The 25,767-nt window shown below is 40.9% G+C and overlaps 3 protein-coding genes across 8 annotated transcripts in view; 2 read left to right on the forward strand and 1 right to left on the reverse strand.

Moving 5' to 3' along the window:
- The first annotated feature begins 320 nt into the window (after positions 1-320).
- On the forward strand, positions 321-4,860 carry gtf2f1 (general transcription factor IIF, polypeptide 1). 6 transcript variants are annotated; one of them, XM_026326252.1, is made up of 14 exons: positions 321-343; positions 785-863; positions 1,097-1,143; positions 1,403-1,475; positions 1,605-1,798; positions 1,949-2,119; positions 2,219-2,424; positions 2,587-2,737; positions 2,857-2,912; positions 3,175-3,306; positions 3,409-3,482; positions 3,822-3,963; positions 4,128-4,266; positions 4,449-4,860. In XM_026326252.1, exons 2-14 carry the CDS (start codon positions 852-854, stop codon positions 4,651-4,653), a joined length of 1,602 nt encoding a protein of 533 aa, XP_026182037.1. In that variant the 5' UTR covers positions 321-343; positions 785-851; the 3' UTR covers positions 4,654-4,860. The 6 variants fall into 6 exon arrangements, with proteins under 6 accessions (XP_026182037.1, XP_026182036.1, XP_026182035.1 ...); XM_026326251.1 differs by having other exon boundaries at positions 339-478; XM_026326250.1 differs by having other exon boundaries at positions 339-466.
- A 1,349-nt stretch (positions 4,861-6,209) lies between these two features.
- Positions 6,210-7,663, reverse strand: alkbh7 (alkB homolog 7). Its single transcript, XM_026325487.1, has 4 exons — positions 7,330-7,663; positions 6,975-7,148; positions 6,713-6,837; positions 6,210-6,496 (listed from the first exon to the last, which is right to left on the reverse strand). Exons 1-4 carry the CDS (start codon positions 7,594-7,596, stop codon positions 6,376-6,378), a joined length of 687 nt encoding a protein of 228 aa, XP_026181272.1. The 5' UTR covers positions 7,597-7,663; the 3' UTR covers positions 6,210-6,375.
- A 2,403-nt stretch (positions 7,664-10,066) lies between these two features.
- The window catches only part of cacna1aa (calcium channel, voltage-dependent, P/Q type, alpha 1A subunit, a), a 68,428-nt gene continuing 52,727 nt past the window's right edge, over positions 10,067-25,767 (forward strand). The window contains exons 1-4 of the mRNA XM_026324746.1: positions 10,067-10,089; positions 14,119-14,463; positions 24,536-24,641; positions 25,125-25,264. Of these exons, the coding sequence (XP_026180531.1) occupies positions 10,067-10,089; positions 14,119-14,463; positions 24,536-24,641; positions 25,125-25,264 (614 nt within the window). The remainder of the gene's footprint in view (positions 10,090-14,118; positions 14,464-24,535; positions 24,642-25,124; positions 25,265-25,767) is intronic.

The raw sequence follows: 25,767 nt of genomic DNA on the forward strand, positions 1-25,767 counted from the left end.
ATAAACATGTCATAGTTAAGGTTTAAAATTATGTGCTTCATAGAATCACATGTATCAAGCAGTTATACTTGGCATGGATATAAGTGAAAGTGTTAGGCCAATTTGTCTTTTAAAACTAATATGGTACAGTATTATGTACAGCAACTTACAAATCCCTGAAAATACAAAGGGAGGAAATATATCTATGTCTTGTGTGACCAAATACAGCCTTCAGGTATTGATATCCCAAAGAGTGCCATACTCTAAATAATCGTGCCAAAATAGTCTTGTTTTTAAATAGCTAGGAACGAAAATTTGTTGCCTTCGTTTCCTGTCGACGATATAAACTAACGGAACAAGTACGGTAAGAGTGCGGGCACCGGTAAATCAGCGAGGATGTATTTTGTTTAAAATCTTGGCGTCGAGAATTAATATATTGTCTGTTCCGTTTGCGTTTGTGTGTCACGTTAGTAAACACAAAGCCAATGTGAGTTTGAAGGTGAATCATCGTAGTAACGCTTAGCAATACAGGCTGCAGCTAAAATGGCTAAATGTAGAGCTGCTGTTTATATTAGCATCAGGAGCTAACGGCAACTGTTCAAGTCTTTTAAGTGACAAGCACAGGGAGATTCAAGTTTCATCTTGTTTGTATTAGTGTTGTTTTAGTTATTTAACCCAGTGAAGTCGCTAATCTCTGATAACATAAAGTTAATGTACTGCTAAAATGATTTGTGACTGTTTAAATGACTTGCCTGTAATTGTCAATTAATCGGGTTGATCCTATTAACGCAACATGTCTTTACAGTGGTACACCCACCTGGTGTGACACAGCTGTTGATTTGGAGAGTAAATCAACAAATAGACAACCAACCATGACGTCGCTGGTACGTTTTTACTTTGTTCCCAACAAAATCTTGTTTTTTCACTTATTATGTAGACAGGATTACTTAATTTTTTAAATTATCAGTCCACCCTGTCAACCCTCTGTCAACCCTGTAGTGTTATGAAAGCTCTAGTCTGTTTGTTCTTGTGTGTCCTTTAAATGCCATCACATATGGGTAGAAATGTGCAGAGACATATTCCTCTGAAGGAAATCCTCTGCCTTTTTGTCTTACAGGGAGGTAGCAGTTCCTCAGCCACAGAATACACTGTGCGAGTCCCCAAGTGAGTAACGAGGACCGAGTCTGAATATCCACAAAAAAAGTTTGATAAAGGATGCAGTGATTAAAAAAAACACTTTTAGTAGAACTTCTGGGCCCTACAGCCTTTTTGACTAATCACTCAATGCTTACCTTAATGCATTGTAAGTATGTGGTGTATGTAGGGTGAAGTGTTTATAGTGTAGGTGTTTAACTGCATTCAGTTTTATTCTTGTAACTCCCAATTGATTAAGTTAATTATTTTTTGCATTCTTGTCCCATAGAAACACAAGCAAGAAGTACAACATCATGGCTTTCAATGCAGGAGACAGAGTCAACTGTTCCACTTGGACACAGGTGGGTTTTGGGTCATAACAGTTTGAGCTCTACTTGCATCTTTGTAGTTTAGAGAGTTAAAGAGTGAAATTATAAAATGAAAGAGAAAGAGCAGCCATAGCAATCATCTCCCTTTTTCTTCCCCACCAGGCTCGTATGGAAAGAGACATGAGTGCCCGGCGTATGTATGGGGAGGAAGAAACACCAGATGGTGCAGCTGGTAGTGAGTTTGGCAAAAAGCAGCGTGAGGAAGCACGACGGAAGAAGTATGGTATTGTGACACGTGAGTTTAAAGTGGAAGACCAGCCCTGGATTCTCAAGGTCAATGGCAAGGCTGGCAAGAGGTGAAGAAGCAGGACTTTCTGATGTGATTCACTGTCAATTACACTCTTTCTGCAGTAAAGATATTTGTTAAATTATCGCTATGAACCTAATGGGGTATGTGTAATCTTTGCAATACCACCACTCCCTCCCTCTGTCTGTGTTTGTGTCAGGTTCAAAGGTCTAAAGAAGGGTGGTGTTACAGAAAATGCATCCTACTACATTTTTACACAGTGTCCTGATGGAGCTTTTGAGGCTTTCCCTGTCCATGGCTGGTACAACTTTACACCGCTGGCCAAGCACAGAACTCTCACTGCTGAGGAGGCTGAGGAGGAGTGGGGCAGGTGAGTGAGGCGAGGAAGGAGGAGGAATCTTACTTAGTTTACTCCTTTGGTTCAGGTGTGTCAGAAAGTAACTATCTGCTATTCTTTGTCTTTTTGCAGGAGGAACAAGGTGGTGAATCACTTCAGTATTATGCTTCAGAGACGTCTCCGGGAGCAGGAGCGTGGTGAGGATGAGGAAGATGAGACAGAGAAATCAGGAAAGAAGAAAAAGAAGGGGGGTGGCAGAGGGAGTGACCTGCGCATTCATGACCTGGATGATGATCTGGAAATGAGCAGTGATGACAGTGACAGCAGTATGGGTGAAGGTAAGGATAAAGAAGCAGTTTAGCACTTAAGATAGTTATTAAAACAGAATCATGTAAAGCATTCTAGTATCTTTTATACTACCATATGTCTGTGTTTTCCTTGTGCGCTTTCTTCATGTGGTTTTCTTTTTTTCCACCTCTTGGTCTGTCTTCATTGGACAGATGGCGAGAGTAAGACAAAGGTGAAGAAAGACACAGCTAAAGGAAAAGCAAAGAAGAAGAAGAAAAAGAGCAACGAGAGCGAGGCCTTGGAAGACAGTGATGACGGCGACTATGAGGGTATAGAAGTGGATTACATGTCAGATGAGAGCAGGTCAGATCCATTGTGTTGGGGCAGAAAATGGCTTCATGGACACTGTATGTATGTGTTCATATGTACTGGTTGTTTTTTTTATTTTTTGCTAAGGTTTTATTTTTTTTCCCCAAATGCAGCTCAGAGGAAGAGCCAGAAAAGGGAAAGCCCAGTAAAGGAGAAGACCTCCCTAAAGGTCAGACCACCCAGAGTTAAACATTAAAGATGGATTATTTTATTACATGTAGAAAAAAAGAATTATATCAAATGGATGACTGTATGTGCCTATATAATGTACTGTATATAGTAAGACTAAAATCATAACTCCTGTAGGGATTTCTTACTTTATGAATATGAGAATCAGCGTTTGAATGGTCACAAGCCAGAGTTGGTGTTTGACTTAACTTTTTGGTATTTGGGTTTATTTTTATTTTTCAAACTGCTTGTTGTCCTTATAGGGATTGATGAGGCATCTGAAAGTGAGGAAGAGAGTGAAGAGGAGAGACAGAATGAAGAAGAAACGAAAGAGGAAGAAGAAGAGGAGGAAGGAAAGAAAACCCCAGTCCAAATGGAAAAGAAGAAGAAGAAAGGTATAGTCCTCATGGACAACATAAAGAGCTCTTAATAAACATGACTAGTGTTATATAATACAACTTTCTGCATAATGTAAATGGTACTGATTTGTGTCACAGACAGCAGCGGAGAATCAGACAGCTCAGATGACAGTGACATCGAGGGAGAGACAGCCTCTGCTTTGTTCATGGTGATTAGTGTGTGTGGCTGAATAAATGTGTATTCGTTTATTTTTTAGGTTATTCTTGCTTAAAATGTTCATTAGTACAAGTATAGTTTTGTGTCATCAGTTTCCAGTGGAGTATTAACATAATGATAAGCCATTGCATGGCTTTATGACAACTCTAGTAAAATGTTGAGTCTAGTAGAATGTTCAGTCACTGCAGTAGATTTTGTACACCAGTAGCGCTTTGACTCTTGAGTTTTAGCTGCTAATTTATTTTGGTGCTGAGTGAGTGAATGGATCTGCATGTACATCTTTCTAGTGTATTTCTTTCTGATTGAATTGTGTCTGTCTCTGCCCTTCTTCCAGAAGAAGCGCACACCTCCTAAACGTGGAGGTGGACGTGGTTCAGCAGGCAGCTCCAGGACAGGCAGTCGTCCTGGGACACCATCCATAGACTCTGCCTCCACTTCCAACACTCTCCGTGCTGCTGCCAGCAAACTGGAGCAAGGTGTCTGCTTACACACTAACACAAACACGCCTAGCAATGTAAAAGTAGACCTAAACCATATGTGATGGATGTTTTAATGAATGTAAAGAACTAAGGGGCCATCAGATGTGAAAGTTGTGATCCTTTCTGTTATTGCATCCCAACTAAATCTCCCTTCTCCACAGGTAAAAGACAGACTCAGGGTCCTGGCACCGACTCACCAGCTGCCAAAAGGCTGAAGATGGAGCCCAGCAGTCAAAGTCCTGTTCCCTCTGGAAAGAGCACACCTCAGCCTCCATCAGGGAAATCCACCCCTAGCTCTAGGTACTTTAATAGCCTTCCTTTATTGAAAATATTTTTTTTTATCCTATGAAAGTGCTGTAGAACTACTACATAAATAAATCACAATTCACAAAACTGACAACAAAATACAGATTGAACTCTACAAGGAAACACTTCATAGTGTTTGTGAACAAGGTAAATCTTGGTGTTAATCTGTCCCACAGTGATGTGCAGCTGACAGAGGAAGCAGTCCGGCGGTACCTGATTCGTAAACCAATGACTACAAAAGACCTGCTGAAGAAGTTCCAGACCAAGCGCACAGGTTTGAGCAGTGAGCAGACTGTCAACGTGCTGGCACAGATCCTCAAGCGTCTTAATCCAGAGCGTAAAAATATTAATGAAAAAATGCACTTCTACCTCACTGAATAATCAAGGGAAGCATGTAGGTGGTGAGGATAAAGGAGACAGAAGGACTGAAACTGAAACTGGTGGTAATAGTCAAAAAGTATTTTGCTATGTATCTTCAATTTGTTTTCATAGTTCAAAATGTCCCATTCAGTAACAAACTTTGTTGATGTCGGGGGAAAAACATCTCAGCTGCTGATTTATATGTGTAAACAATTCAACTCACAACTTGATAAATGGCAAAAAGGCATTAACTTGTTTTTCTTAGGTTGAGGCTTTTCTAATAAAATTTCAACTCTGCTGGACAAGGATTTTTTCTTTGTACTCTATCCCTCTTCGTTTTGATTATATAAAAATCTTGTCTTGGTTTATTTTGATCACATGATACAGGGTGCTCTAGAGATGTAATAAACTTTTTATTTTCTAGAACACTACTTCCACTTCTGTATAGATGATTTTAACTTGGATGGCTGGTGTTCAGGTGACAGCAATTTGTTTGTGCATTGTCTTGTCAAGCAGAGATGCTGTGAGTATATTCAGGATGATAAGTCACTTGTTTCTGTTAAAAATCAGTGTATAGTCCTTTATATCTGAGGCTCTCATTTTAAACACTGAAATAATCACCAGTGTCCTAAGATTTGGCAGCATCTAGTGGTGGGATTGCAGAATGTGACTTTCTGAGCACATATCACTTGTTAGGAACACCAGACGTGAAGCCCTGCTGCCGAACGGGGCCTTTTTGAAGTGATATAAAAATAGTCTGTCTTCCAGGTCCAATGTCATTGCCAGTTAAATGACCCTATTAGCACTGTGGCACCAGTTTTGCATCCTATTAAGGTACAGCTTACACTGCTTTTTTATCATAGTTCTTTTTGGCTGTCGACCTTAGTAAACTGATTAGCCACTTGGACTTGCATTTTCACTTTTTCACATTGGCATTGGTATTAATAGGATGTCCCGGTCCCATAGTGGTGGGGAGGAACCAGAGAACCAAAGAGCAATGTGGTACAGTCCATGTTGGGCACAGGTGATCACAGGCCAACTAATGGCCGAAGCATCGGACTTGACTGCGTATTGAGAATAATGACTGTGATGATATTCACATAAGCAACATGGCAGACTGATATAGCACCACTGTCTGGCAAGCTAGCAATTAATGCTTCCTGTGTCTAAAGGTTGTGAAATTTGGAACACTCTCATTAGCTGTGTACGTTTGATGGGCATCCCATTTTGAGAGTGCAACATTAGATGGGCACATGTCAGAGCTTGTGGCAACGGAGGTGCTCAGGCCAGTCTTTGCTGCTGGTGGCTCTATTTTTAGATATTAACACTTCACAACACTCAAGGAAGGTGATGCCTCTGACAGAACTGTGGTCAGAAAGTTTTTATAAAGTCTTTTATCTTATTCATTATAATCCATCAAAATCATATGATTTATGCCACACTACATGCTAAACTCACATTCAGGTTTACTTTTACTATGTGAAGTGCACTCGGTGTTTCATAAACAGTCCAGAGTACAGTAGAAGAGGAACGCCTAAGGGATGATAATGCATAAAAAACTCAAAGAACCCTCCCTGCTTTGTTAAACTAACGTATTTATACATATTTTATTTTACACATTTAAAGCACATTTATTTTACACATTTTTAGCAGTGAAGTGAGACCTGATATTTGTTGTGATGGGCTGTATAGAGATCTGCTATTCATTTATAGTATCTTCTGATCACATAAACGTCGTGGGTCTTAGCCCGGAAGGTTCCGGCAGATGACAGAGATACGCCGCTGCCGGAGCACTCTCTGTCCATTGAACACAGACTCCTCATCCTTCAGGATCTCATGAGTGAAGCTGTATCTGGCCTGGTCCCTGTACAGATGTGAAGAGAACAGAAACACATTACTGCACTGTTCAAAGTTAAATGCTGCTATGCGTCCTGCAGAGTACTTCACAACTACAGCACAGTCCATGAGGAAATATGTGCCAGTAGCATGTACTACAACAGTCTGTAGTAACAATGAAATCAAACAGTTCATGTTAAAACAAGTTTCCAATAGTATTAAACCATGTACAGATTATAATAACCTCAGTATGTAGAGGGAGCGTCGGGGCAGCAGGAGGTCCAGCCACTCCTTGTTGGAGTCCTCCTTCACCAAGCGCATGACACTGTCTGACAGAAGACACAACCCAGCAATAGTACTGCCACAAAACTGCAAAATTCAAAAAGCACAACATGTCAGAGCACATCCCACACAAAAGGTTTAACTATCTTCAAACCGAACACTTGGGTTTGTTTAACCATCTGTCCCTCCACTGCACATGAAGAGGGACTAAAGGAGACACCTGCCTTGACACTGTCGATGTGAGCCTTGATGTAACCAGTCTTGTCCAGGTCTAGAATGTGCACAGGCCCCAGGAGTGGACTTCCGTCAGGAAACGCTACCGACCGGACACGGTTCAAGACCTCCTCACACGCTGCTCCCCACGTCACGCGCTCTGTCTCCCGGTAGCCGTGAATAGCCTGCACGTGGGGGAGTGACCAAAGCACAAATAAAGTCAGCGGCACTTCCACATAAAGAGCTTTATGTTTGTCAACTTTCCAATCAGGTTTGAGAAACATTCCTAAACCTAACAGTGTGCGACACCACACGCACCTTTTCCGAACAAACATGCGACAGTGCGTGTAGCTCAGTTAGACTCACATGGTCCCAGTGATCGTATTCGTAGCGTTTCTTCTTCAGACCGGGCTCCAGCTCCCGAAGGAAAGCCTCTTCCTCCTGCTCGGTAATGAAGGCTGCCCTCACCTCCACCTGCCCACCCAGGCTCTGCACCAGCTCCCTGCTGGAGCCAACGATTAGAGTTCGATCCCGCAGAGGTGACGGGCCTCCGCGGGCACAGGAGCTCACCCAGCGCCTGCTGCAAACAGCTGCTTTCTGGATTTGTTTTAATACAACGACAAACACTTTCATCCTCCAGGCTGAAGTGTTGTCAGACAAGGACCCTAGTGTGAGACGCCATGTTTGAACGCGCAGTGCATCCTGGGAGCCGTAGTCATTATGCATGGTATGTAGAAGATGTCTCCGTGAGAAGGGTAAAATAAATCCACTTTTTATTTCCATTACGTTTTTAATCTATTGCATGACATGGTTTGGTGTTCGGTTGGTGTTTGGTTTTAATCACCGTCTTAGTGTCCAGAGTTTCCCCGGTGTGTGTAGGTGTGTATTATCTTTTTGTGCAGGTTTGCAGATGTGTTTGCAATGGTCAGACACACAAATGCCCTGCTGCTCTAATATCTGTGAGGTAGGAAAACTGGCAACAAGGAGCAAATGCAGATGTTACAGTTCTTCACTGTGACCACTAGAGGGCAGTAAACTCCCATGACTGTAAATAAGTTGTACACATTACCTGCGTAAACATCTGGTTCAATTGGAGAGAGGATGTAGTGTTTTAATTTATTTAACACATTTAAGTGGGGAAATCATACATATCTCATTGCAACGTGCGTGGCAGGAGTTGTTCAATATAAAATGTATATTATACAGGACAAAGCAACAGATTTTAAGATTTTTCACTTTATTATTAATTTATTAAAAACTTCAAAATTTGTAATTCTATTAAGTGACAAGCTTCTTCATAATCAGAAGAGATAAAAACGCATACAGAAATAAGTTGCTGTGGAAGTTAGATCAGGTATGAAAAGGCAACTGTCAAAGATTTGGCATGTTCAGGCCCAGCGGTCTTATCCTACTTATAACAAGGTTCATGATTCTAGGTGTTTAAAAACGCATTGTGGTTATTTCAACAAACGTACAACGTACAAACATACAAAACTTATGTGCATGTATGTTTGTGCTTTGGACTGTGGTCTCTCCACCATATTTACAGACACATAGGCAGAGTGCTTTAGTATGAGCCTTTTTCATGTATCATGCTTTCAGACACATCCACTATAGATACAAGGATTATTAGTTCTCCTTCTGTGAGCCTGCTGCTGGTCTCGGTCAGTGAGCATTCACAATGAAACACACACACTCCCGCTTCTCCAACGCACCCACACATATGACTGATGTAATGGCCATTTTATTGTTAGATATCATGCTGCTGCCCCCAGCATTATGTTCACCCAGCCATGATGAATGTTTTGGGTTCATATTCTAATTTCCAGTTGGTGCACTCATTTACAGCTTCTACAATTCATTGTATTATAGCTTAGCTTATCCTGGAGGCATTATTATACATTCTGTTGAATCATGCAATTAAACTAAAAATCATCAGAAAAGTACTTTGCACTGTTTGGAAGATACATGTGTGAAACCTGTCTGCTCTTCCTAAGCATCAGAAAGTGAGTGTGTGATACCATGATCCTAAGATTTTTATGCATCACTAAAAATGAATGAAGCATAAAACAGTGTGGTTGTTATTTTAGCACTTTGCCAGGGAGAAGTACAGATATTTTAACACCAGGGTACAGAGCCGCTATTTTGATTTTAATATAAAGGATATTGTGGGTTGGAAGAAATTTAGGTGAAGGTCACACGATCAGTTGGACTTTAGGACACCTCATGGTTTTTGCATGAGGTAAAACAATTATGTCTTCATACCTGCCTCTCGGTCTGTCATGTCAACTAGTCTATCTCATGGGGTTCCACAGTAATCAGCAGTCTAAGCTCAATCACTACAGAATTTCCCTTGCCTACCGTTCACTCGTCTATTCTTCCTCCAGATATGTTTGTCAGATTATTTCCATTGATTGTTGATTTGAAGTATTTGTTAGGTTTGCAATTGAAAAAATCTGTGTCCATATTTGCATGTGCACTCTATTCTTTCGTATAATCCAATTATCCGTTAAAGCCTATGTCAATTTTAGTATAGTATGTTTGCCATAAAACCATCTGTCAGACCTCTTCTTCATCACTTAGGTTGGATGCTGTTTTATTGACAACATCTGACCCAGTTTTCTGCACCTGGACACTTGAATCTTCACGTCTAACTTTTTATTCTGGTTATGCATACATTTATGTTGCAGCAATAGAATAATAAGAAATTGACCCACACTATAATATGTCATTAACTGATATTTGACTCAATCAGCCATTTAGATGTGTGCCCGTGTGGACCAGTCTTACAGTCTTCATCGGGTCTGTGAAGGACCGGGTTCAGCAGGGGCGGAGTGCTCTACTTGCATCCAGCTGCTGAATTATTCAGCCTTATGAATCATTGAGTCACAACACTCCTTTTTAGGCTATCACCTCAAAGCTTCAGCCTCAGCGACCCACAATTTTAACATCTGACAGGGAAAGAAAAACAGAGAACAATCTTATTATTTTCCAACTCTCCGGATGGAATGAATGATTTTGAAACATTCAAAGCTATCAAGACCTTTTTCCTATTTACTTTAACAAAATAAGTGTATCCAGGTCTTGAAAATATTAAGATTATATGGAGGCAGCAAATAATTCTCAGTCCTGTTGCAATAGGTCATTTGATCGCCATCAGCTTTTGCACAAAATTCTCAAAAGTAGCATTACTTTCTCCAGCTGTACTAAATCACTGCCTTAATTTTAAAAGACATGCCTGTGATTGCCACTGCTTCCTCACAGATTTCAGTATCCAAATTGAATGTAAAGCACCACATGAAGGTATTAACACATTATTTCAGTCTATATCCTGCATGTTTTTTTTTTTTAAGCATGATTAGTGTTGTAGGATTTTAGAATTGTAATGTGTTATGGGGAGATTATAACAAAAAATGCACAGTAGAGAGGTAAGACATAGAATATGTGGTGGATTAAAGTCACAGTACCATAGCGGTAGATATTAACAGACAGAATATCTTGTCCCACCTACCTTCTTCTAAAATCCATTATCAACTTAAACCCAGTGTGAACTTTATAGTACCAACGTGTGGTTGATTTGTTACAGTTGTATACTCATGTCTCGTCTCAAATGAGAGGTGGCGTCTCAGTTATTGTGAAATACAGGTCAATCACTCACAAAGTCAATGTATATCATGTGCATTATTTTTCACAGTGCAGTACAATATAAATACATTTGTTTATGTATATCTATCTTGTCTCCGCGGACAGTGATTGTGTTCTTGTGAGGCAGCAATGTTTTATGCATTGATCACTGTGGAGCTGTTACTTCTCAAGGTATTTGTGTGAAGTACCAGGCTTGGACATAAGGCTGCTGCTTCTCAAGGGCTCCAGCTCTGAAAGGGAATAGGTAATTTCACAGATCATCATTGGAAACACACACATTAGTAACCATATACATAGACAACACATAACAGTCTATAGAAAGCATTTTTTTAATAGCAAGAATTAAATTAGCATATTTGCTTCCTTTGTCAGTTGCATTTTATTTGGCAGAATTTTGAAAAACTCATTGTGCCCTGTACCCAGTCTGGGGCCTAGAGATAGACCATAAACCATCTTACTTGTTCATGGTGCCAGTGTTTTCTAGGTTGAATATGACATGCATGTACCTGCTGCTTATCAAAGGCAAAAACACCACAGGTAAATAGGGCCTGACTAGTACAAGGATGAGAAGTTGCTCAGCCTATTGCCCTGTACTTGTACGTGATACTGGTATGTTCGCTGTTTTTTAGTCGACCTTGTAAGACATTATAAAGGTGCAGTTCAGTCTGTGGCTTCGACGAGTCCACAACATCAGGCCATCAGTTCTGTCTATAGGGGGCTGCTGGTTGCTGATATCAGCATGTGCAGTACAGAACCACGGCGCTCTCCGTGGTCCTGTCATGACTGAACAGCGTGTTCTCGTTAGAAACCTGGTGCTGTCCATGGTTCTGAAATCCTGTCAGTCAGGTCAGCAGTGTGGTTCTCTTCCATTCTGGCTGCAGCAGCATATTTCTCTGATACATCGCTCTCTCTTACGATCAGACATTAAAATGTGTGTGTTGCATGCCCTTGTGGTGGGCTCGGTCTCACTCTCACAGCCGGAAGCGTTGCTTAAATGGACACAAAGAAAAACGATCCCTTTCCAACATATCGTATAGTCGTTTAAGGTCGTGCTGTTATCGACTAGTGTTCGCACGTGATAGGCTTCTCTCCTGCCTCAACCTCTTGCAGAGGTGAATTCATTCTCCTGGTCACCCTTAAGTCTCTATATGTAGCCGATCATTTCCCATTCACAGAGGTGGCTATTTCTGCAGTCAATCAATTAGGTCACATAATAGATTAAAAGAATGTTACTCTGATCCTGTGGGCGACAGCCGCCCTCTCCTCTTCTCTGGTGCTTAATGTAACGTGGCATCAATACTTTGCTCACTGTGTAGGTGAGAGTGACTGCTCTCTAGAATCAGAACATCCAATAAAAGAATTGAGTATAATCAAAGCTAGAAATAGAGTCTGAACTGGGACTAAAAGTGCATCTCACATAGAAATAGTCGAGTGTATAGAAATGGTGTCGTTCTCATTATCTCTTGGTGTTTTTCATCTATGTTGCCTTTGTCTCCTCTCACTGAAAATCTTCTCTGCGCCTCGGTTTTAGCGCAAACCATAGCGCACCTTAACAGGCACAAGTGTTTTGATGGAGCGACGAGACGAAAGGAGAGGAGAGGAGGGGAGGAAAGGAAAGGAAGGGAAGAAGATCCTCGACTCGGTTTCGGTGAGGGAGGGTGAGCTCTTTTCGCCCATTAATTTCCAAATGTCTGTTGCTAAGAATAGCATCCCCCCTTCCACCTTCCCTAACAAACACACGCAGACTGGCGCGCGCACACTGACTCACGCGCCCGTGTGCGCGCAGTCATTGTCAGCTTGGGTTGCAGCTGCAGGATGCCAACACAACACCCCCCATAACCACCACACACTCGAGCGCATAGCCTACTATGTGTTATACACTTAACAGAGGTGAAAGCCGTCACACCGTTGTCGATGTTACCCGACGTGATAAACCAAATGGCAATTTTACTCATTAATTGAAATTGATTTAGAGCTGGACGGCTCGAGAGGTCCAATTCAACTGGGCAGGTACTAGCCCGAAGCACCGATGCTGATAGACGATGCCTCTGACCGTGACATAAGTCTGGAAGTTGCGTGCGTCATGTGCTGCGACTGCAGAACCGATCCGGGTGTCATTATACATCAAACAAGCTGAAAGACAACGATTTCACGCGCGGTGTTATTTATTTAAGTGTATAGGCAGAGTCCGGTTTGAATTTCACGGGAACACCGGGTCCCCCTCCTGTTCATTTTTTGTGTCCCTCCATTCACCGATTCATCTGTCCGTCCGTAACTCTCCTCCTCCCCTTGGGGCCACCGGACGAAGAGATAGGAGACCGTGAGGAACACGCTACCTTACTCCAATGAAAGGGAGTGAGAGAGAACGTTCTGCCAAGACATTTGGGCTTACCAGCGAGGACGAAGGTATACTTTTCTGGGTGGGGATGGTGACGGACTTTCTCGGTACTGCTGCACCTCGAATAGTCAAACCAAGATCATGAGAGGGTGTAAGACGGCGGAGAAGCGGCCGTTATACCCTCGATTTTGACTACGCCGCCGTGTGTCCCTTGTTCAGCTTCTGGATGGCCGCGCAGGTGACGGACAGAAGATGATGGCTGCAACAAGGGAGGATGCCACTGAATTCGTTTGAGAAAAATTATTTCATCTACAGCTCACGACAACAATGACACCTTCATTTCAAAGGAAAACGGTATATATTTTTTCCTTTCTATTCGAGACTGTACATTCTGAAATAAGACTAATTTATAACAAAAGCAGCAATTTTCTTGGTCCGAGCGCACCGGTAAAACAACTGTAAGGTGGTGGAAGATACAACATTGCCACACACTGTACCAAACATTGCGGATGTTTCTAAATAAATAAATAATAGTAGCCTTTTCCTTTTTCAATGCATTTTAAATATTTGGAAACGCGTCAGTTTCCAAAATATTAAGCCGAACGTCACTGACGGCTTAGCTGAACATTTCAGGTTCATTCTCGACTGTCTGATTTATTGAGGCCTGTGTGCCATTAGATACGTTTAGATGGTCATTACATGTTGTCATGACAGTAAAGAAATAAATCGCCCTGAGAGGTGGAGGAGGCTGTGGTGCGCTCTAATACAGACATGAACCATGGAGTACATGAAACATTAATGTCACCTCGCTACGGTCTCCCCAAGATTTCATGGTGAAAGCGAATCCTGCTCTACACGACCATCAGAACTGAGATACCCCCACAATACAACCAGTCAGCCAACCAACCACACATTTAATTTCCTCACACCCACAATTGGCTGTTGGCAGAGACGCACGGAAAAGGAGACGGTACATGGGCGTCCTCGTCTGCTAAAACCAAGAGCTGCATAACTGCTCGCCGGGTGCAGGTGTTCAACATAAGCTTACAAGACAACCCGGTGTGCATATGAGACGTTCTGATCCAGATGGGATGTAATGTGGTGTGGATGCACAGCTGAGCATTGGTCTCCTTTTCCGCTGCTTCGTGAAGATTGGCTTTTGGTGTCCACAGAATGGCGCGGTTCGGAGACGAGGTACCGGCCAGGTATGGCGGAGGGCCCGGCGGAGTGGGGCCCACCGGCCGTGGTGGTAGCAGGCAAGGAGGACCCCACGGACACGGACACGGTCATGGCCACGGGCATGGGCACGGCCACGGGCACGGCCATGGCCACGGTCCACCTGGAGGCCCCGGGGCCCAGAGAATGTACAAGCAGTCTATGGCGCAGAGAGCCCGGACTATGGCCCTCTATAACCCCATTCCCGTGCGCCAGAACTGTTTCACTGTCAACCGCTCGCTGTTCATTTTCAGTGAGGATAACTTCGTGAGAAAATACGCCAAAAAGATCACTGAATGGCCATATCCTTTTCCTGGCATTGTGCAGTAAGTAATACTGCTGTTGTAGACCTTACCAAGGATTGGGTACAGACAGATGTCTGATCAAACCGTTCACTGTTTTCTTATTCCATGAGTTGCAAGCTTTACATTAAGTCCTAATGGCAAATGCTTAAAATGCAGATGCATCAGTCCATGTGTGAGATACGATACAGGGCGTGTCAGAAAATGCTGGGCATATAATTAACAGTTAATTAATTGAGAAGACGGTGCATAAAGAAGCGTTTTCTTTTATGATGCTGTTGATCACCATCAGTCACATTTGTTGGTCACAGGAGCACGGGAATTGCTTAATATATGTTTCCTGAGTGCCAGTCCGTGTGACTCTGTGCGTAAGTGTGTGGTGATGGTTGGGGGCGGGGGTTGTCTATGGGGGGCTGCTGGTTGCTGATGTCAGCATGTGCAGTACAGACCCAGCGGGTATGAGAGAGAGGGTGGATGGAAGAGGAAAGGAGAAAAGGAGGTAGGGACCAAGGGACAGAAATTAAAATAAGCAGCTACCATTTGTGTTTGTGTGCATGTCTATGTGTTTGCTGTAATGCACACAAAAGCTTCCATATCAGCAGGTTGCAGGTGTCTATCTAGATATGGTGTGATTGAGTGTGTGTATGTTTGTGTCTGTGTGTGTGTGTTTGTGTGAGAGAGAGAGCAGGTATGTAAGTGTGAAGATAGTAGCCTATTAACTTGTGCATTGACACATTTTTCCCATTAAGAGGCTCATGCTCTTAATCACCCAAGATGCAGGTGTCAGTGAATGAATGTGTCATGATTTTAAACCACTGACTGTGACAGTGTTATATTTTCAGCGTTCCCCTACGTTTTCAAGCCAACAGATATCACACTACTCTGCAGAAAAACTGCAAATGATTTCCGTATTTCCATATCCAGTATGTTGGTATATCTGTGTGAATGTATGTGATTGTGAAAGTAAGTTTTGTGTAAGTGTTAATGGCAAATGAGGAAATTGGAGTAATGATTGTATTGATCCATGCTGATGCTTGAGTCGTGACATAACTACACACACTAATTGGGCTGCTCTGATTAAATGCAGTAGCTGCTTATATGCTCACAGAATAATGTCTGTTCACTATCTAAATCATAAATGTGTTTTCAGATGTTTAGTATTCGCTGCAGTCATTTAATAATAATAACAAGATAACCCATAAAGTGTTGTATATATTTTTTATAGAACTTGCAGAAAAGGTTTTCTTTCTGTTATTAGTCAGGATGTGTATCTTCATAATTTTATTTACATGTTAAATTGTTGCATTGATGACAAACCTTGCTGATGTCAAAAATGGAGAAAGAATAACAAGCTTATTGGAAATCCAAAAGGTTAAAGTTGTCAACTTTAACCTAACGAGAAAATGAGAATTGAGGAGCATGAGAGAGAACACTGACCTGCTGTAAACATAAACAGAAGTTGTTTTTGATGCAATTCTTAAGCTAAACTAATTGTTAAGTCTTCTAACCAAGCTATATAACTTTGAGAAAAGCCATATTAACAGCCATATTATATAGAACAGACCTGCTGTAGAACTCAATGACCTCTCTGGGCCCCTGCCCGTTAAGCCCATTTGTTTTGCTTGGTTTTCTCCCACTTACAAACTCATTTGTCCAGGGTGAGGACCATGGGTTAATTTATCCAAGCCTATTAAGTCTGAGCTGAATCAATTTTAAATCACAGCTGCATTGTATGATACTGAATCAGCTGTGCAGATATACATATCCTGCTATAGAATTAGGAGTTTGTTCTAGAGCTATTGCATATGGCATCTGCTATAGCCTATAACTTGTACTTATAATGTGCTCAGAGATAACATGTCACATGCATGAACGTGCTGCAAGCTGGAGGAAAGTTGAGACTTCATTTGTCATCCTATATGACCTTAGAGATGAAATTAGATGTCTTACTGATCATTAACCCTAAATGTCCATTTGACCTTGCTGAATCCATATCAGGTGTCATACACTGGAATTACTGTAAAACCAGGATAATCCTGCAAATGCACTTTCATTTCTCCAGCTATTTCTTATTGTGTAAATACGCGTCAGTTCAATATATATGTAACTTGGCAGGACAATAATTTTAGCACATATTTACATATTGCACCCCACACACATATCCAACATGCATAGTGTTGCCTGCCTCATCAGTGCAGGAGGCTTCTCCCCCGAAGGCTACTTTCTCCTAAATGGAGAGGAATTAACTATGTATAGTACCAATGAGCTCAGTATGAAATATAATACAGGTAATGTGAAGTGTACATTAAATACACTTTCATCATCATAGTGTGTGAAAGACATTAAGTTAGAAAAGCTGTTTAAAATATTTAGTGAATTATTTATAAACAACATTGATTCAACCAAATCTGGCAGCCAATGTTGTGTGTTTTGTGTGTATGTGGTTGTGATGTGCGTGCTTGTGTGTGAGTAGTAGTGCTTCAATCTCCAAGTTCTGTCTGATCCCAAGTGACCAAGAATCAATTAGAGATCACATGACCATTCAGGACTAGTGAGTTTAATCCTTTTGGTTCAACTGTTTTACTGCAGTCGACCTGTCTTAAAAGTCCCTCTTTTCCTCTCTGCCTTGATTTAGAAAACATTCACAAACGTACACTATTCCTGTTACTGCTCATATGAGGTCTCTCTCCTGCCTCAATCTGGTCATATCCACGAGTCTTTAGCTTTCACGTCATGCCAGCCTAAAAATAACAGGGGCTGGCTGAAAAGAGCACTTTTCACTAGCAACACACTTCCCCCTTCCCATACAGCCCTCTTTTCTTCAATGTTCTCCAGTTGAAGCAAAGATGTGATTGTTAGGAAAGTTTACAACATCATCATAGAGCATCATCATTGTGTGTGTGTGTGTGCATACGTGTGTGGTCTTTCACCTAGAGCTTTATGCTACCACACTAACAGAAGTAAAAATGGGAAATGTAAAATAATTTCTGGATTCATCATTCAAATATCTGGGAATGAGTTTAAGATAGGTTCATATGTGTGTATTGATCAACGTTTTGCGACAAACTGAGCTTTTGTAAGGCAGAGAAGAAACACAGAGAGAGAGATGAGGTAAAGAGTTGGTGCTGTTCTGCCTCTAATTTGCAGCTGGTGTAAAGAGACTGAACACCAGAACATAGAGATGGACTATGGAGGGACAGCAATAGGAAAAGTGAGGATGTTGGTAAAACAGGCAGCATATAGAAAATAGGATAATGGAGAACAAAAACAAAGAGAGAGATTCTTAACCAAGTTCAATAATGTGACAGCTTGGTCAGATTTTCATCCCTAAAATCTGAATTATCTACTCACATACACACACCCACTCAAATACAAAAACACTGTCTTTTTCTCTCTTTACATTTCACCTCTTTTTCTCTCCCCCTCTTTTGTCATCTCCTCTCATATTTCACTACCTGGACTTTTTCTTTTCACTCAAATTTGATCCATCATTCTTTCTTTCTTGCTCTCTCTCTCTCCTCCCTGCCACTGCTGTGCCATTTGCTCTCTTTCATCACATCTTGTTCTCCCACTGATTGGCCCTTTCTTCCATTTTTGATGCTAATGCTAAGCATGGGTTTGAAGGTTTGGGAATATTTCCTGACAGCAGTAAGTCTAGTTTCATTTGTTCATAATTGTTTTCAGCACCAAAGCGTCTGTGTGTGTATCCTTCTGCAGCAATTGTGTTTCAGTTGTGTGTTTTTGTGTCTATGTCTATGCAAGCCCTCTGGGCTCAATCTCAAACCTCAAACCTTTGACTCTCTGGTAATAAATGTGTGAATTGATCTGTATCCAAGGCCCTACGGGCAGACTCAGCACTGGGGTTTGAGTATATTAATGCACACACACAAACAAAATCGAGCTTATAAGAAAGTCTTTTCTATTTATATAGTTATTCTTGATTTTACACTTGCACAAATACCATACCCTTCTGTGTCTACACAGATATAAATACATTTGATTTTTCTCATTGTGTGCTGTATGTATTTTGTCATCTGTAGCTTTTTCTTTGAAGAAAAATGACCAAATTAATTAGTCAATATTGTATAAAAACAGAGAATCTGGTCATTTAAAAGTGTTCCCTTTTCACCACATTCCTTTTTAAAGAGCATTGTTTCACATTTACCTTGTCTTGGTGTGTGCACATGCCTATGTGCTTGAGCATGCGTCTGATTTACTGAAATATATCTGTCTGTCCTCCCACAGAGTTCTAACACACAGCTGGAGGAACACAGGTCATTTGAACTTTCTTTCTTCCTGTTGACAGGTTGAATTGACAGTTTATTCAAAAATTTCAAAACAAAGCATTATTTAACCGTTGAGGGCATTTACAATATTGTTTTGGGTTAGATTTATTATTGTTTTACAAAGCATTATAATCACTCTCCATACAGCATTTAATTGAATATATAATTAGAAATGAAATTGAAACTGTGAAGTAAGAACATTTCCTTAAAAAAACTATATAACACTAAATGGTTATCTGACATATCAGATTCTTTTGTCAAACCTGTTCCCTAATACATGTAAATGCGTAGCTAATGGAAATATTGCATAGATCTTGTTAATCTGACGATTTCAATGTGTTAGCTGTTTTTAACACACTGCAGGCGGCTGCCCATGTAGCATATATGCCAGTTGAGAAAAGGAAGCAAAATCAATATGGAAATATGCTGCGAAGCAGGTAGGATATAAATCACAGTTGAAATATTGGTGCCAATAGCTTTTAGCAAAATGTAAGACCTCAAAATCTAGGACCCAGCCTGTGTGTGTGGGTGCTAATGTTTTACGCTAAATTTAATTCATGCTGTTTTAGTGTATCATTACATCATTTTTAAAAAGGCCATGCCAGTTACCTAGATTTTAAAATCCCTGCTCTGACACATTAGATGAGGGTAGCAAAAAGGAAGTTGAAACTTTAACTTCACAGAGATCAGGTTTAATACTGAGTATGTGCTGTGTAATTCAAACATTTTGAATTTTAGGTCTGTCTCATCAAGCACATTGCAGCCCTCTCCACTTTGCTTTACCAAAATATAACAAAAAAAATTTTTTTTTTAGTCTTAAATGGTGAAATAATATTTAAAACCTGTTTAAAAATCTGACATATTGTACATAAACACTTCTTGTTCACTTCTTAACCTGTTGGCCACAGGTGAAGTGCACGTCTGGTCATCCAAGTTTACTGCATGCACATTGAATAGTTTCATGTTTTTCACTTTCTATGTGTTTCATTCTCTTTACCATGCATTTTTTTTCTCATTCCTCCTTCTCCAAGCCATGCATTCTGGCTCTCTTGAATAATTCAGTTTCAGTTGCAGTCTAGTTCGGCCGGGTGTGTGTGTTTGTCTTGGGTGTGTACCATGTCTATGAGTGTGTGTGACAGGGGGTGCAGTGACGTAGGGCAGAGCCATCTTTGGGATTCAGATGTGTGCAGAAAGAGGAAAAATGGAGAGAGTCTGTGATGGATGGGATTGATTTTTTTTTTTTTTTTTTTGTATATTATATTTTTGTATATATTTTTTTCAAATGCCCATGTGTTTTTTAGTCACGTGCCATGGTTGTTATTAGACAAACCCTGCTGGAAACCCTGCGTTCTACCTGCTGGGTGTGCTGGCACACACACATTCATTGACAGTGACAGAAGACAAGGGCACAGAGTTAAATCAGCTAAATCAACTACTGTCAGGTATACAAATGGATATCCATACCAACACAACTGCACCATGTTTGTGAACATACAGCCAGAAATTTCAGTGCTTATTTGCACAGAGCCCATGGCACATAGTCAGCATTTGGTACAAAGTGACAGCTTGTCTGTATGTGGGTGATGAGAGAAAGGCAATGGGAGGGGTGAGACAGACATAGCATATGCTGTATGCAATATGCAACAAGAAGGGGTAGGTGACTGTAATGGCTATATACACTGACTGATGATAAACCAGACTGAGAGAGGCCAAGTGGGACTAAACTGGCCTCTGGGCACTCTTGTTTGGCAACACAGACCACCATTATGCTAAAATGTAAAAATGTAAAAATCATAGTGTTTTTATAGCACTGAGGCCATGCATGTGGTTTGGATTGCATGGCAGATAACATTGTAGTCCTGACTTTGGTCACATTGTACAACTGCCAAAATCGTCCGTTATTGTTTGGAGGAATATGGTCTCATGTGACAGTTCTCAGTGGAGGCCATTTTCTTGTTATGCGCAGCCTTAACTGGCAAATGAGTGTGCAGTAGCAAGGCATGAGCTATGTAAATTATTGCACATCCTCATTAGGGATTTCGATATGTGAAACTGTAGAGCAGTTGCTACTTGAATAAATAGGGCCTATACATACTGAGAATAGTGGATGTTTTTTTTTTTTTTACAAATGCATGGCAGGATCTGAAATGTGTTTCCTAATATTCTATTCAATATGTGTAATCTAAGAATAAAAATGAATTGCTATGACCACTTCTCTTACCTTTTATGGCTGCTGATTATTAAAATAATTACATTTTGATTTCAAGCAAAGTGCTTCATCCCATTCATTTTATCAAATCTGCTTGTGAGAGAGAAGTAACATAAGAATGAAGTTATCATTTGAGCTGTTCTGCCTGCTGCATAATGTAACAGTAGAGAAAATGAGAGAGAAAAAGGGAGGGTAATGAGTGAGGTATATGAAATAACTGACACTTTTTTCTTTTTCGTCTTTTCTTTTAAAAAAAAAAAAAAAACAACATACATGGACAATATCTTCCTTGCATTATCTTTTACAGATTTCTGTTTAAGTGCATACAACACTAACAAAAAAGCATTTGTAAATTATGTGATGTTTGTGGCTAGACTGAGTATACCTAAAACTATGCCCACCTCACACATCTCACACACACACACACTAGCTACACATAGAAAACATTTTTGGTAGGGAAGGTGATCATTAAGTGATCGTTTTTGTTGGTCCATTAGTTTCTGATGTTGATGGAAATGGAAATTATGCTATTATTCCTTTTTTTATAACCTTCCAAATGAACATATTTCATAGTAAACAAATAACAGTTGTGTTTTTTTAGAATGAAACTAACAGTGAGTGTCACAGTGTGAAAGGCCCATGCATCTATGCTTGGCTTTATTAGTATGAAGGCTGGAACCTTCCCAAAGGCTAGCAGCAAGTCTGGACTTTATTGGCAGACAAGCATAGTTTGTTGAGGTGAAGTCTAGTGTTGCTGTATGTGTGTACAGAACAAGGATGACAGTATGTGCCTGAATGAGAAATAAGGAACATGCATGGATGTGAAGGAGAGGGGGCAGGGAAGTGGAATCTATTGAGGTGTTGACATTTTTTGAGTAGTGCTGTGTATGTACCTTAATATATGTACTGTATATGGAAGCATGTGTTTGTTTTCATACGGGTGTACATGTCAGTGCTGGCATTCTGCATCTTCTGGCTGTACTATGTAAAAAATATTTGTGCATGTGCTTATGTGTTGTTGATGTTACAATGCATTGGATTGTGTCAACATATGGAAGCATGTGAGGACTGCAGTGGTATAATACAGTGGCACAAATACATACATACCTACATATGTGCTATATATAGTCATGCTCACTCCCTTCCTTCCATCCCCCCTCCCTTTAAACAGTACATGTGTGTGTATTCTGCCACTAACCTACTTTCAACAGAGCATACACACTGCTCAGGAGAAGAATAATACCGCAATACTCTCACACCCCTCTGTCACTATTTATCCCTCATTCAGCACTCCTGTGCTCTTTCTCCATGCCCTTCTCTCTTTCCCAAGTGTTTTCTCTCTTTCCCTGCTATGCGACTTACCATTTTATTTCTCACCACTCACTATTTTCAATCATGTTTGTGCCCACAGGACAGTTCCTTTCTTCCTTCCTCACCCTATTTCTCTTTCTTCACCTCCTCTTTCATTTAGTCGTCCATATATTTCCCTCCTGTGCAGCCATTTTTTACACATTCAAAGAGTGTGCCTCCTGCTGTCAATCTCTTTGTGCGTTTGCTGAGACAGCATTTCTCTTCCCTTCCCTCTCTTCTCATTCGATATTGAATGGAGATAGCATGATAGAAATATGGATGATTGATGGACAGGCTCAGTGAGAGTAAGGTAGACTGAGGAGAGAGATGGGAAGGAGAGATGCAAGAAAATGGAAGAGAGAGAGAAACAAGGGTGTGAAGAGCAAAGAGGTAGAAAGATGTGGGGGGAGGGTGAAAGAGAAAGATAGAAAAGTAGTATGAATGAATGTAACAGGGTGTGGGGGAAGAAGAAGAGAGGAGGCTTAACGGGGCAGACGGAGAGAAATATATCTGTTGGAAACAGGCAAGGGCTTTACTCAGGAGGAGAAGTAGGAGAGAGTGAAAACTTGAAGATGTATGTAGAAGTGATTGACAAGGTTAAGAAAAGGCCAGTGGAAGTGTGTATATGTGTGTGCGTGTGTCGTTTGGCTCCATTGGTGTACTTTGAGGTCCTCACGTCCCTTTTCTTGGCGAGACATCACCGTCTATTACCTACTGCTGTCCCCATTACAATGTGTATACGCAGACACACCCCTAGACAGATAATAAAAAGTAAGCATATGCAGAACCACAAGAGAGAGGAACAAGGAGGAAACTAAAGAAAGAGAAAGGGTAGGAGAATTTTAAGAGAACAACATATTCTTGTTTTTCCTCTGGTTCGCTCTCCCCTGATTTTCATCCCTTGCTTTTAACTCTGTCATGTTTCTATATATAGCCAATGCCATTGAGGAAGGAGATCCATTATTGAATATTTCCCACACTCTTAAAGCAAATCATGCAGCACCTTGAAACTAAGTGCAGGGACAAAATATGACAAATGATCAGCATATACTGTACACACATGTAAGTCATTTCTCACAGGGCACATTTTTCACATACCCCTATACACACACACACACACACACACACACACACACACATCTGTCCAGTGTTTCTATATCAGGTTTTCTGCTTGTCTCCCTGCCTCTCCTTGTTCCTCTCCATTGCACTCTCCTCTTCTCTCTTTTCCTACATCCTGCCCTCTCATGGCCCAACACATACACACATGCATATACATTTATACATGCACACTCACATTAGTACACACTTAGGTGGGGGCAAGGATGCAAATTGAGTGGTGCCCTGGGTGTTCTACTAATGTGTGCCTTTTAAGAGCAGTCAAACACATGCATACAATCACACAACACACATTGTGGGTTAGGACCAAGCCTTAGCATCTTTTCATTTTAGCCTTTGAACATGACTGGAGGACACAAACATCTACACACCAAGATTAGCATACACGCACAAATATGCACAAGCATGTACAGATTTTTCACACATGCACACAAGGAGTGTGTTTCCATAAGTAGCTTCCTCTTTTTGTTTTCTTTACCTCTTTCCCTCCTCCCCTTTACAATAGAAGTCGTTCTTTCCAAAATAAGCTAACAAGAAAGGTTGAAGAGAAGTAATACTACAGGAAAGAGCAGGAAAAGAGTATTATTGGTGTTCCTACTTCATATAATATATATATCTATAGTGTATATTTACACATAGTAATGATGAAACCACTTTTTTTCTTATTCACATCTTTCCATCCCTATATCATTCCTCCCTTCCCCTCTGCTCTATCTTGAGCCCTTATTCATCTTCTTCACACATTTGCGCTTGCACCATTTCTGTCATTCACTCCTATGACCTTAACAATAGGAGGATTGATTTAAAAGGACAATTGCTGTGTGTGTGTGTGTGTGTTTGAGAGAGAGAGAGAGAGCGAGACTGTCAGCAGATCTCATAAAACAAAAAAGGTAAAGAATGTAATGGTATATCAGATTAATGTAGCAGTGACCTATAATATTTGTTAATTAGGGGAATTGATTGCCTTAATCAATAACCACGTGTAACCTAAGTCTTAAAGATGAGGCTTGTTGTGCCATCATTATGTACAAAAAGCACTCTGAAGTTGTTTAAATGTTGTCTGTTTTTAAGATTTATGTCTTGAAACTGTTCCTTGACTGACCTTGCCCACTCCATTTGAGTGGATGATTCTAGCCACCATCATTGCCAACTGTATTGTCCTGGCTCTGGAACAACATTTGCCTGATGGGGACAAGACACCATTGTCGGAACGCCTGGTAAGATAAACAGTATGCAAGCATGGATTCATGTAAACGGTCATGCAAACATGATTAAATCCAGGTGACAGTTCTGACTCCATATTGATTTTACTTCAGTGGAGATGCATACAGCTACTCTGCTACAAGAGGCAGTTAAAACAAGGATTTAAGAAACATGATCTAAATGTTTTGTGCCTTATACAATATATAGACATTATTTACATAGACACAGATTCACAAGGAAATATGCTAATGTTATATTCAAATGTAAACCCATAGTTAGAAAATATAGGGGAACTCAAATTCTCCTCCAACTTTACTTTTCCACAGTCCCACAAAAAGTTGATAAATATATGCAAATGCTTTTTGTGAACAGAGACTCATCCAGCTGCTGACAGCTTTCTCACTTCTCTTTTTCCCACTCCTCTTTGTTTTCCTTTCACCCTTCTTTTTCCCCTTGCTTCATTTGCTTGCTGGGTCTCTCTTTCCCTCTCTCCTCAGGATGATACAGAGCCGTACTTCATAGGAATCTTCTGTTTTGAGTCTGGAATAAAGATCCTGGCACTTGGTTTTGCCTTTCACAAGAACTCCTACCTGAGGAACGGATGGAACGTCATGGACTTTGTGGTGGTGCTCACGGGGTAAGTGGTTGGCAAACAGACATGCACTGTGCACACACTTATAACAAACACACACACATACATACACAGTATGTACCTGTATTAAAACTCAAAGATCCATACATAGTTGTGAAAATAAAAAATCAACTTTATTCAGCTAAAGCCAGACAAAAGGAGGTAGGTTGTCATGTGCTTTTGTATGTCCTCTCCCTGTTACTGTGCCCTAATGAATGGCCCCATTATGGGCAAGGCAGGAGTAAGATCACAGAGCAGAACTGCAGGCAGCCTGAAACCTGGGAAGTGAACAAAGGTCACCACAATATACACAGAGACAGAGCAGGTGGGGGGCACACAGTGAACAGACACCGGATAGAAGGTCAGAGGAGAAGATGCCTCAAAAAGTCACTGGTTCTGGGAGCTAAGTAGAGAAAGAAATGCAGTGGGATCAGATACGTAGGAAATGAAAGGAAACAAACAAGGTTGGAGAAAAGGTAGGGATAGCAGTACTGTAATTGTAATTTCTA

This window comes from Mastacembelus armatus, chromosome 8, assembly GCF_900324485.2.
Source record: "Mastacembelus armatus chromosome 8, fMasArm1.2, whole genome shotgun sequence".
NCBI classification, from domain to species: Eukaryota; Metazoa; Chordata; class Actinopteri; order Synbranchiformes; family Mastacembelidae; genus Mastacembelus; species Mastacembelus armatus.

Bases quoted from the DNA above. Each gene is read 5' to 3' on its own strand.
- gtf2f1 (XM_026326252.1), top strand. The intron at 1,476-1,604 runs GTGGGTTTTGGG...CTTCCCCACCAG, and splicing joins ACTGTTCCACTTGGACACAG to GCTCGTATGGAAAGAGACAT. The intron at 3,307-3,408 runs GTATAGTCCTCA...TTTGTGTCACAG, and splicing joins GGAAAAGAAGAAGAAGAAAG to ACAGCAGCGGAGAATCAGAC.
- alkbh7 (XM_026325487.1), bottom strand. From the start codon at position 7,596: ATGAAAGTGTTTGTCGTTGTATTAAAACAAATCCAGAAAGCAGCTGTT. The intron at 7,149-7,329 runs GTGAGTCTAACT...CCCCACGTGCAG, and splicing joins AATACGATCACTGGGACCAT to GCTATTCACGGCTACCGGGA. The intron at 6,497-6,712 runs GTTATTATAATC...ACATCTGTACAG, and splicing joins CGCTCCCTCTACATACTGAG to GGACCAGGCCAGATACAGCT.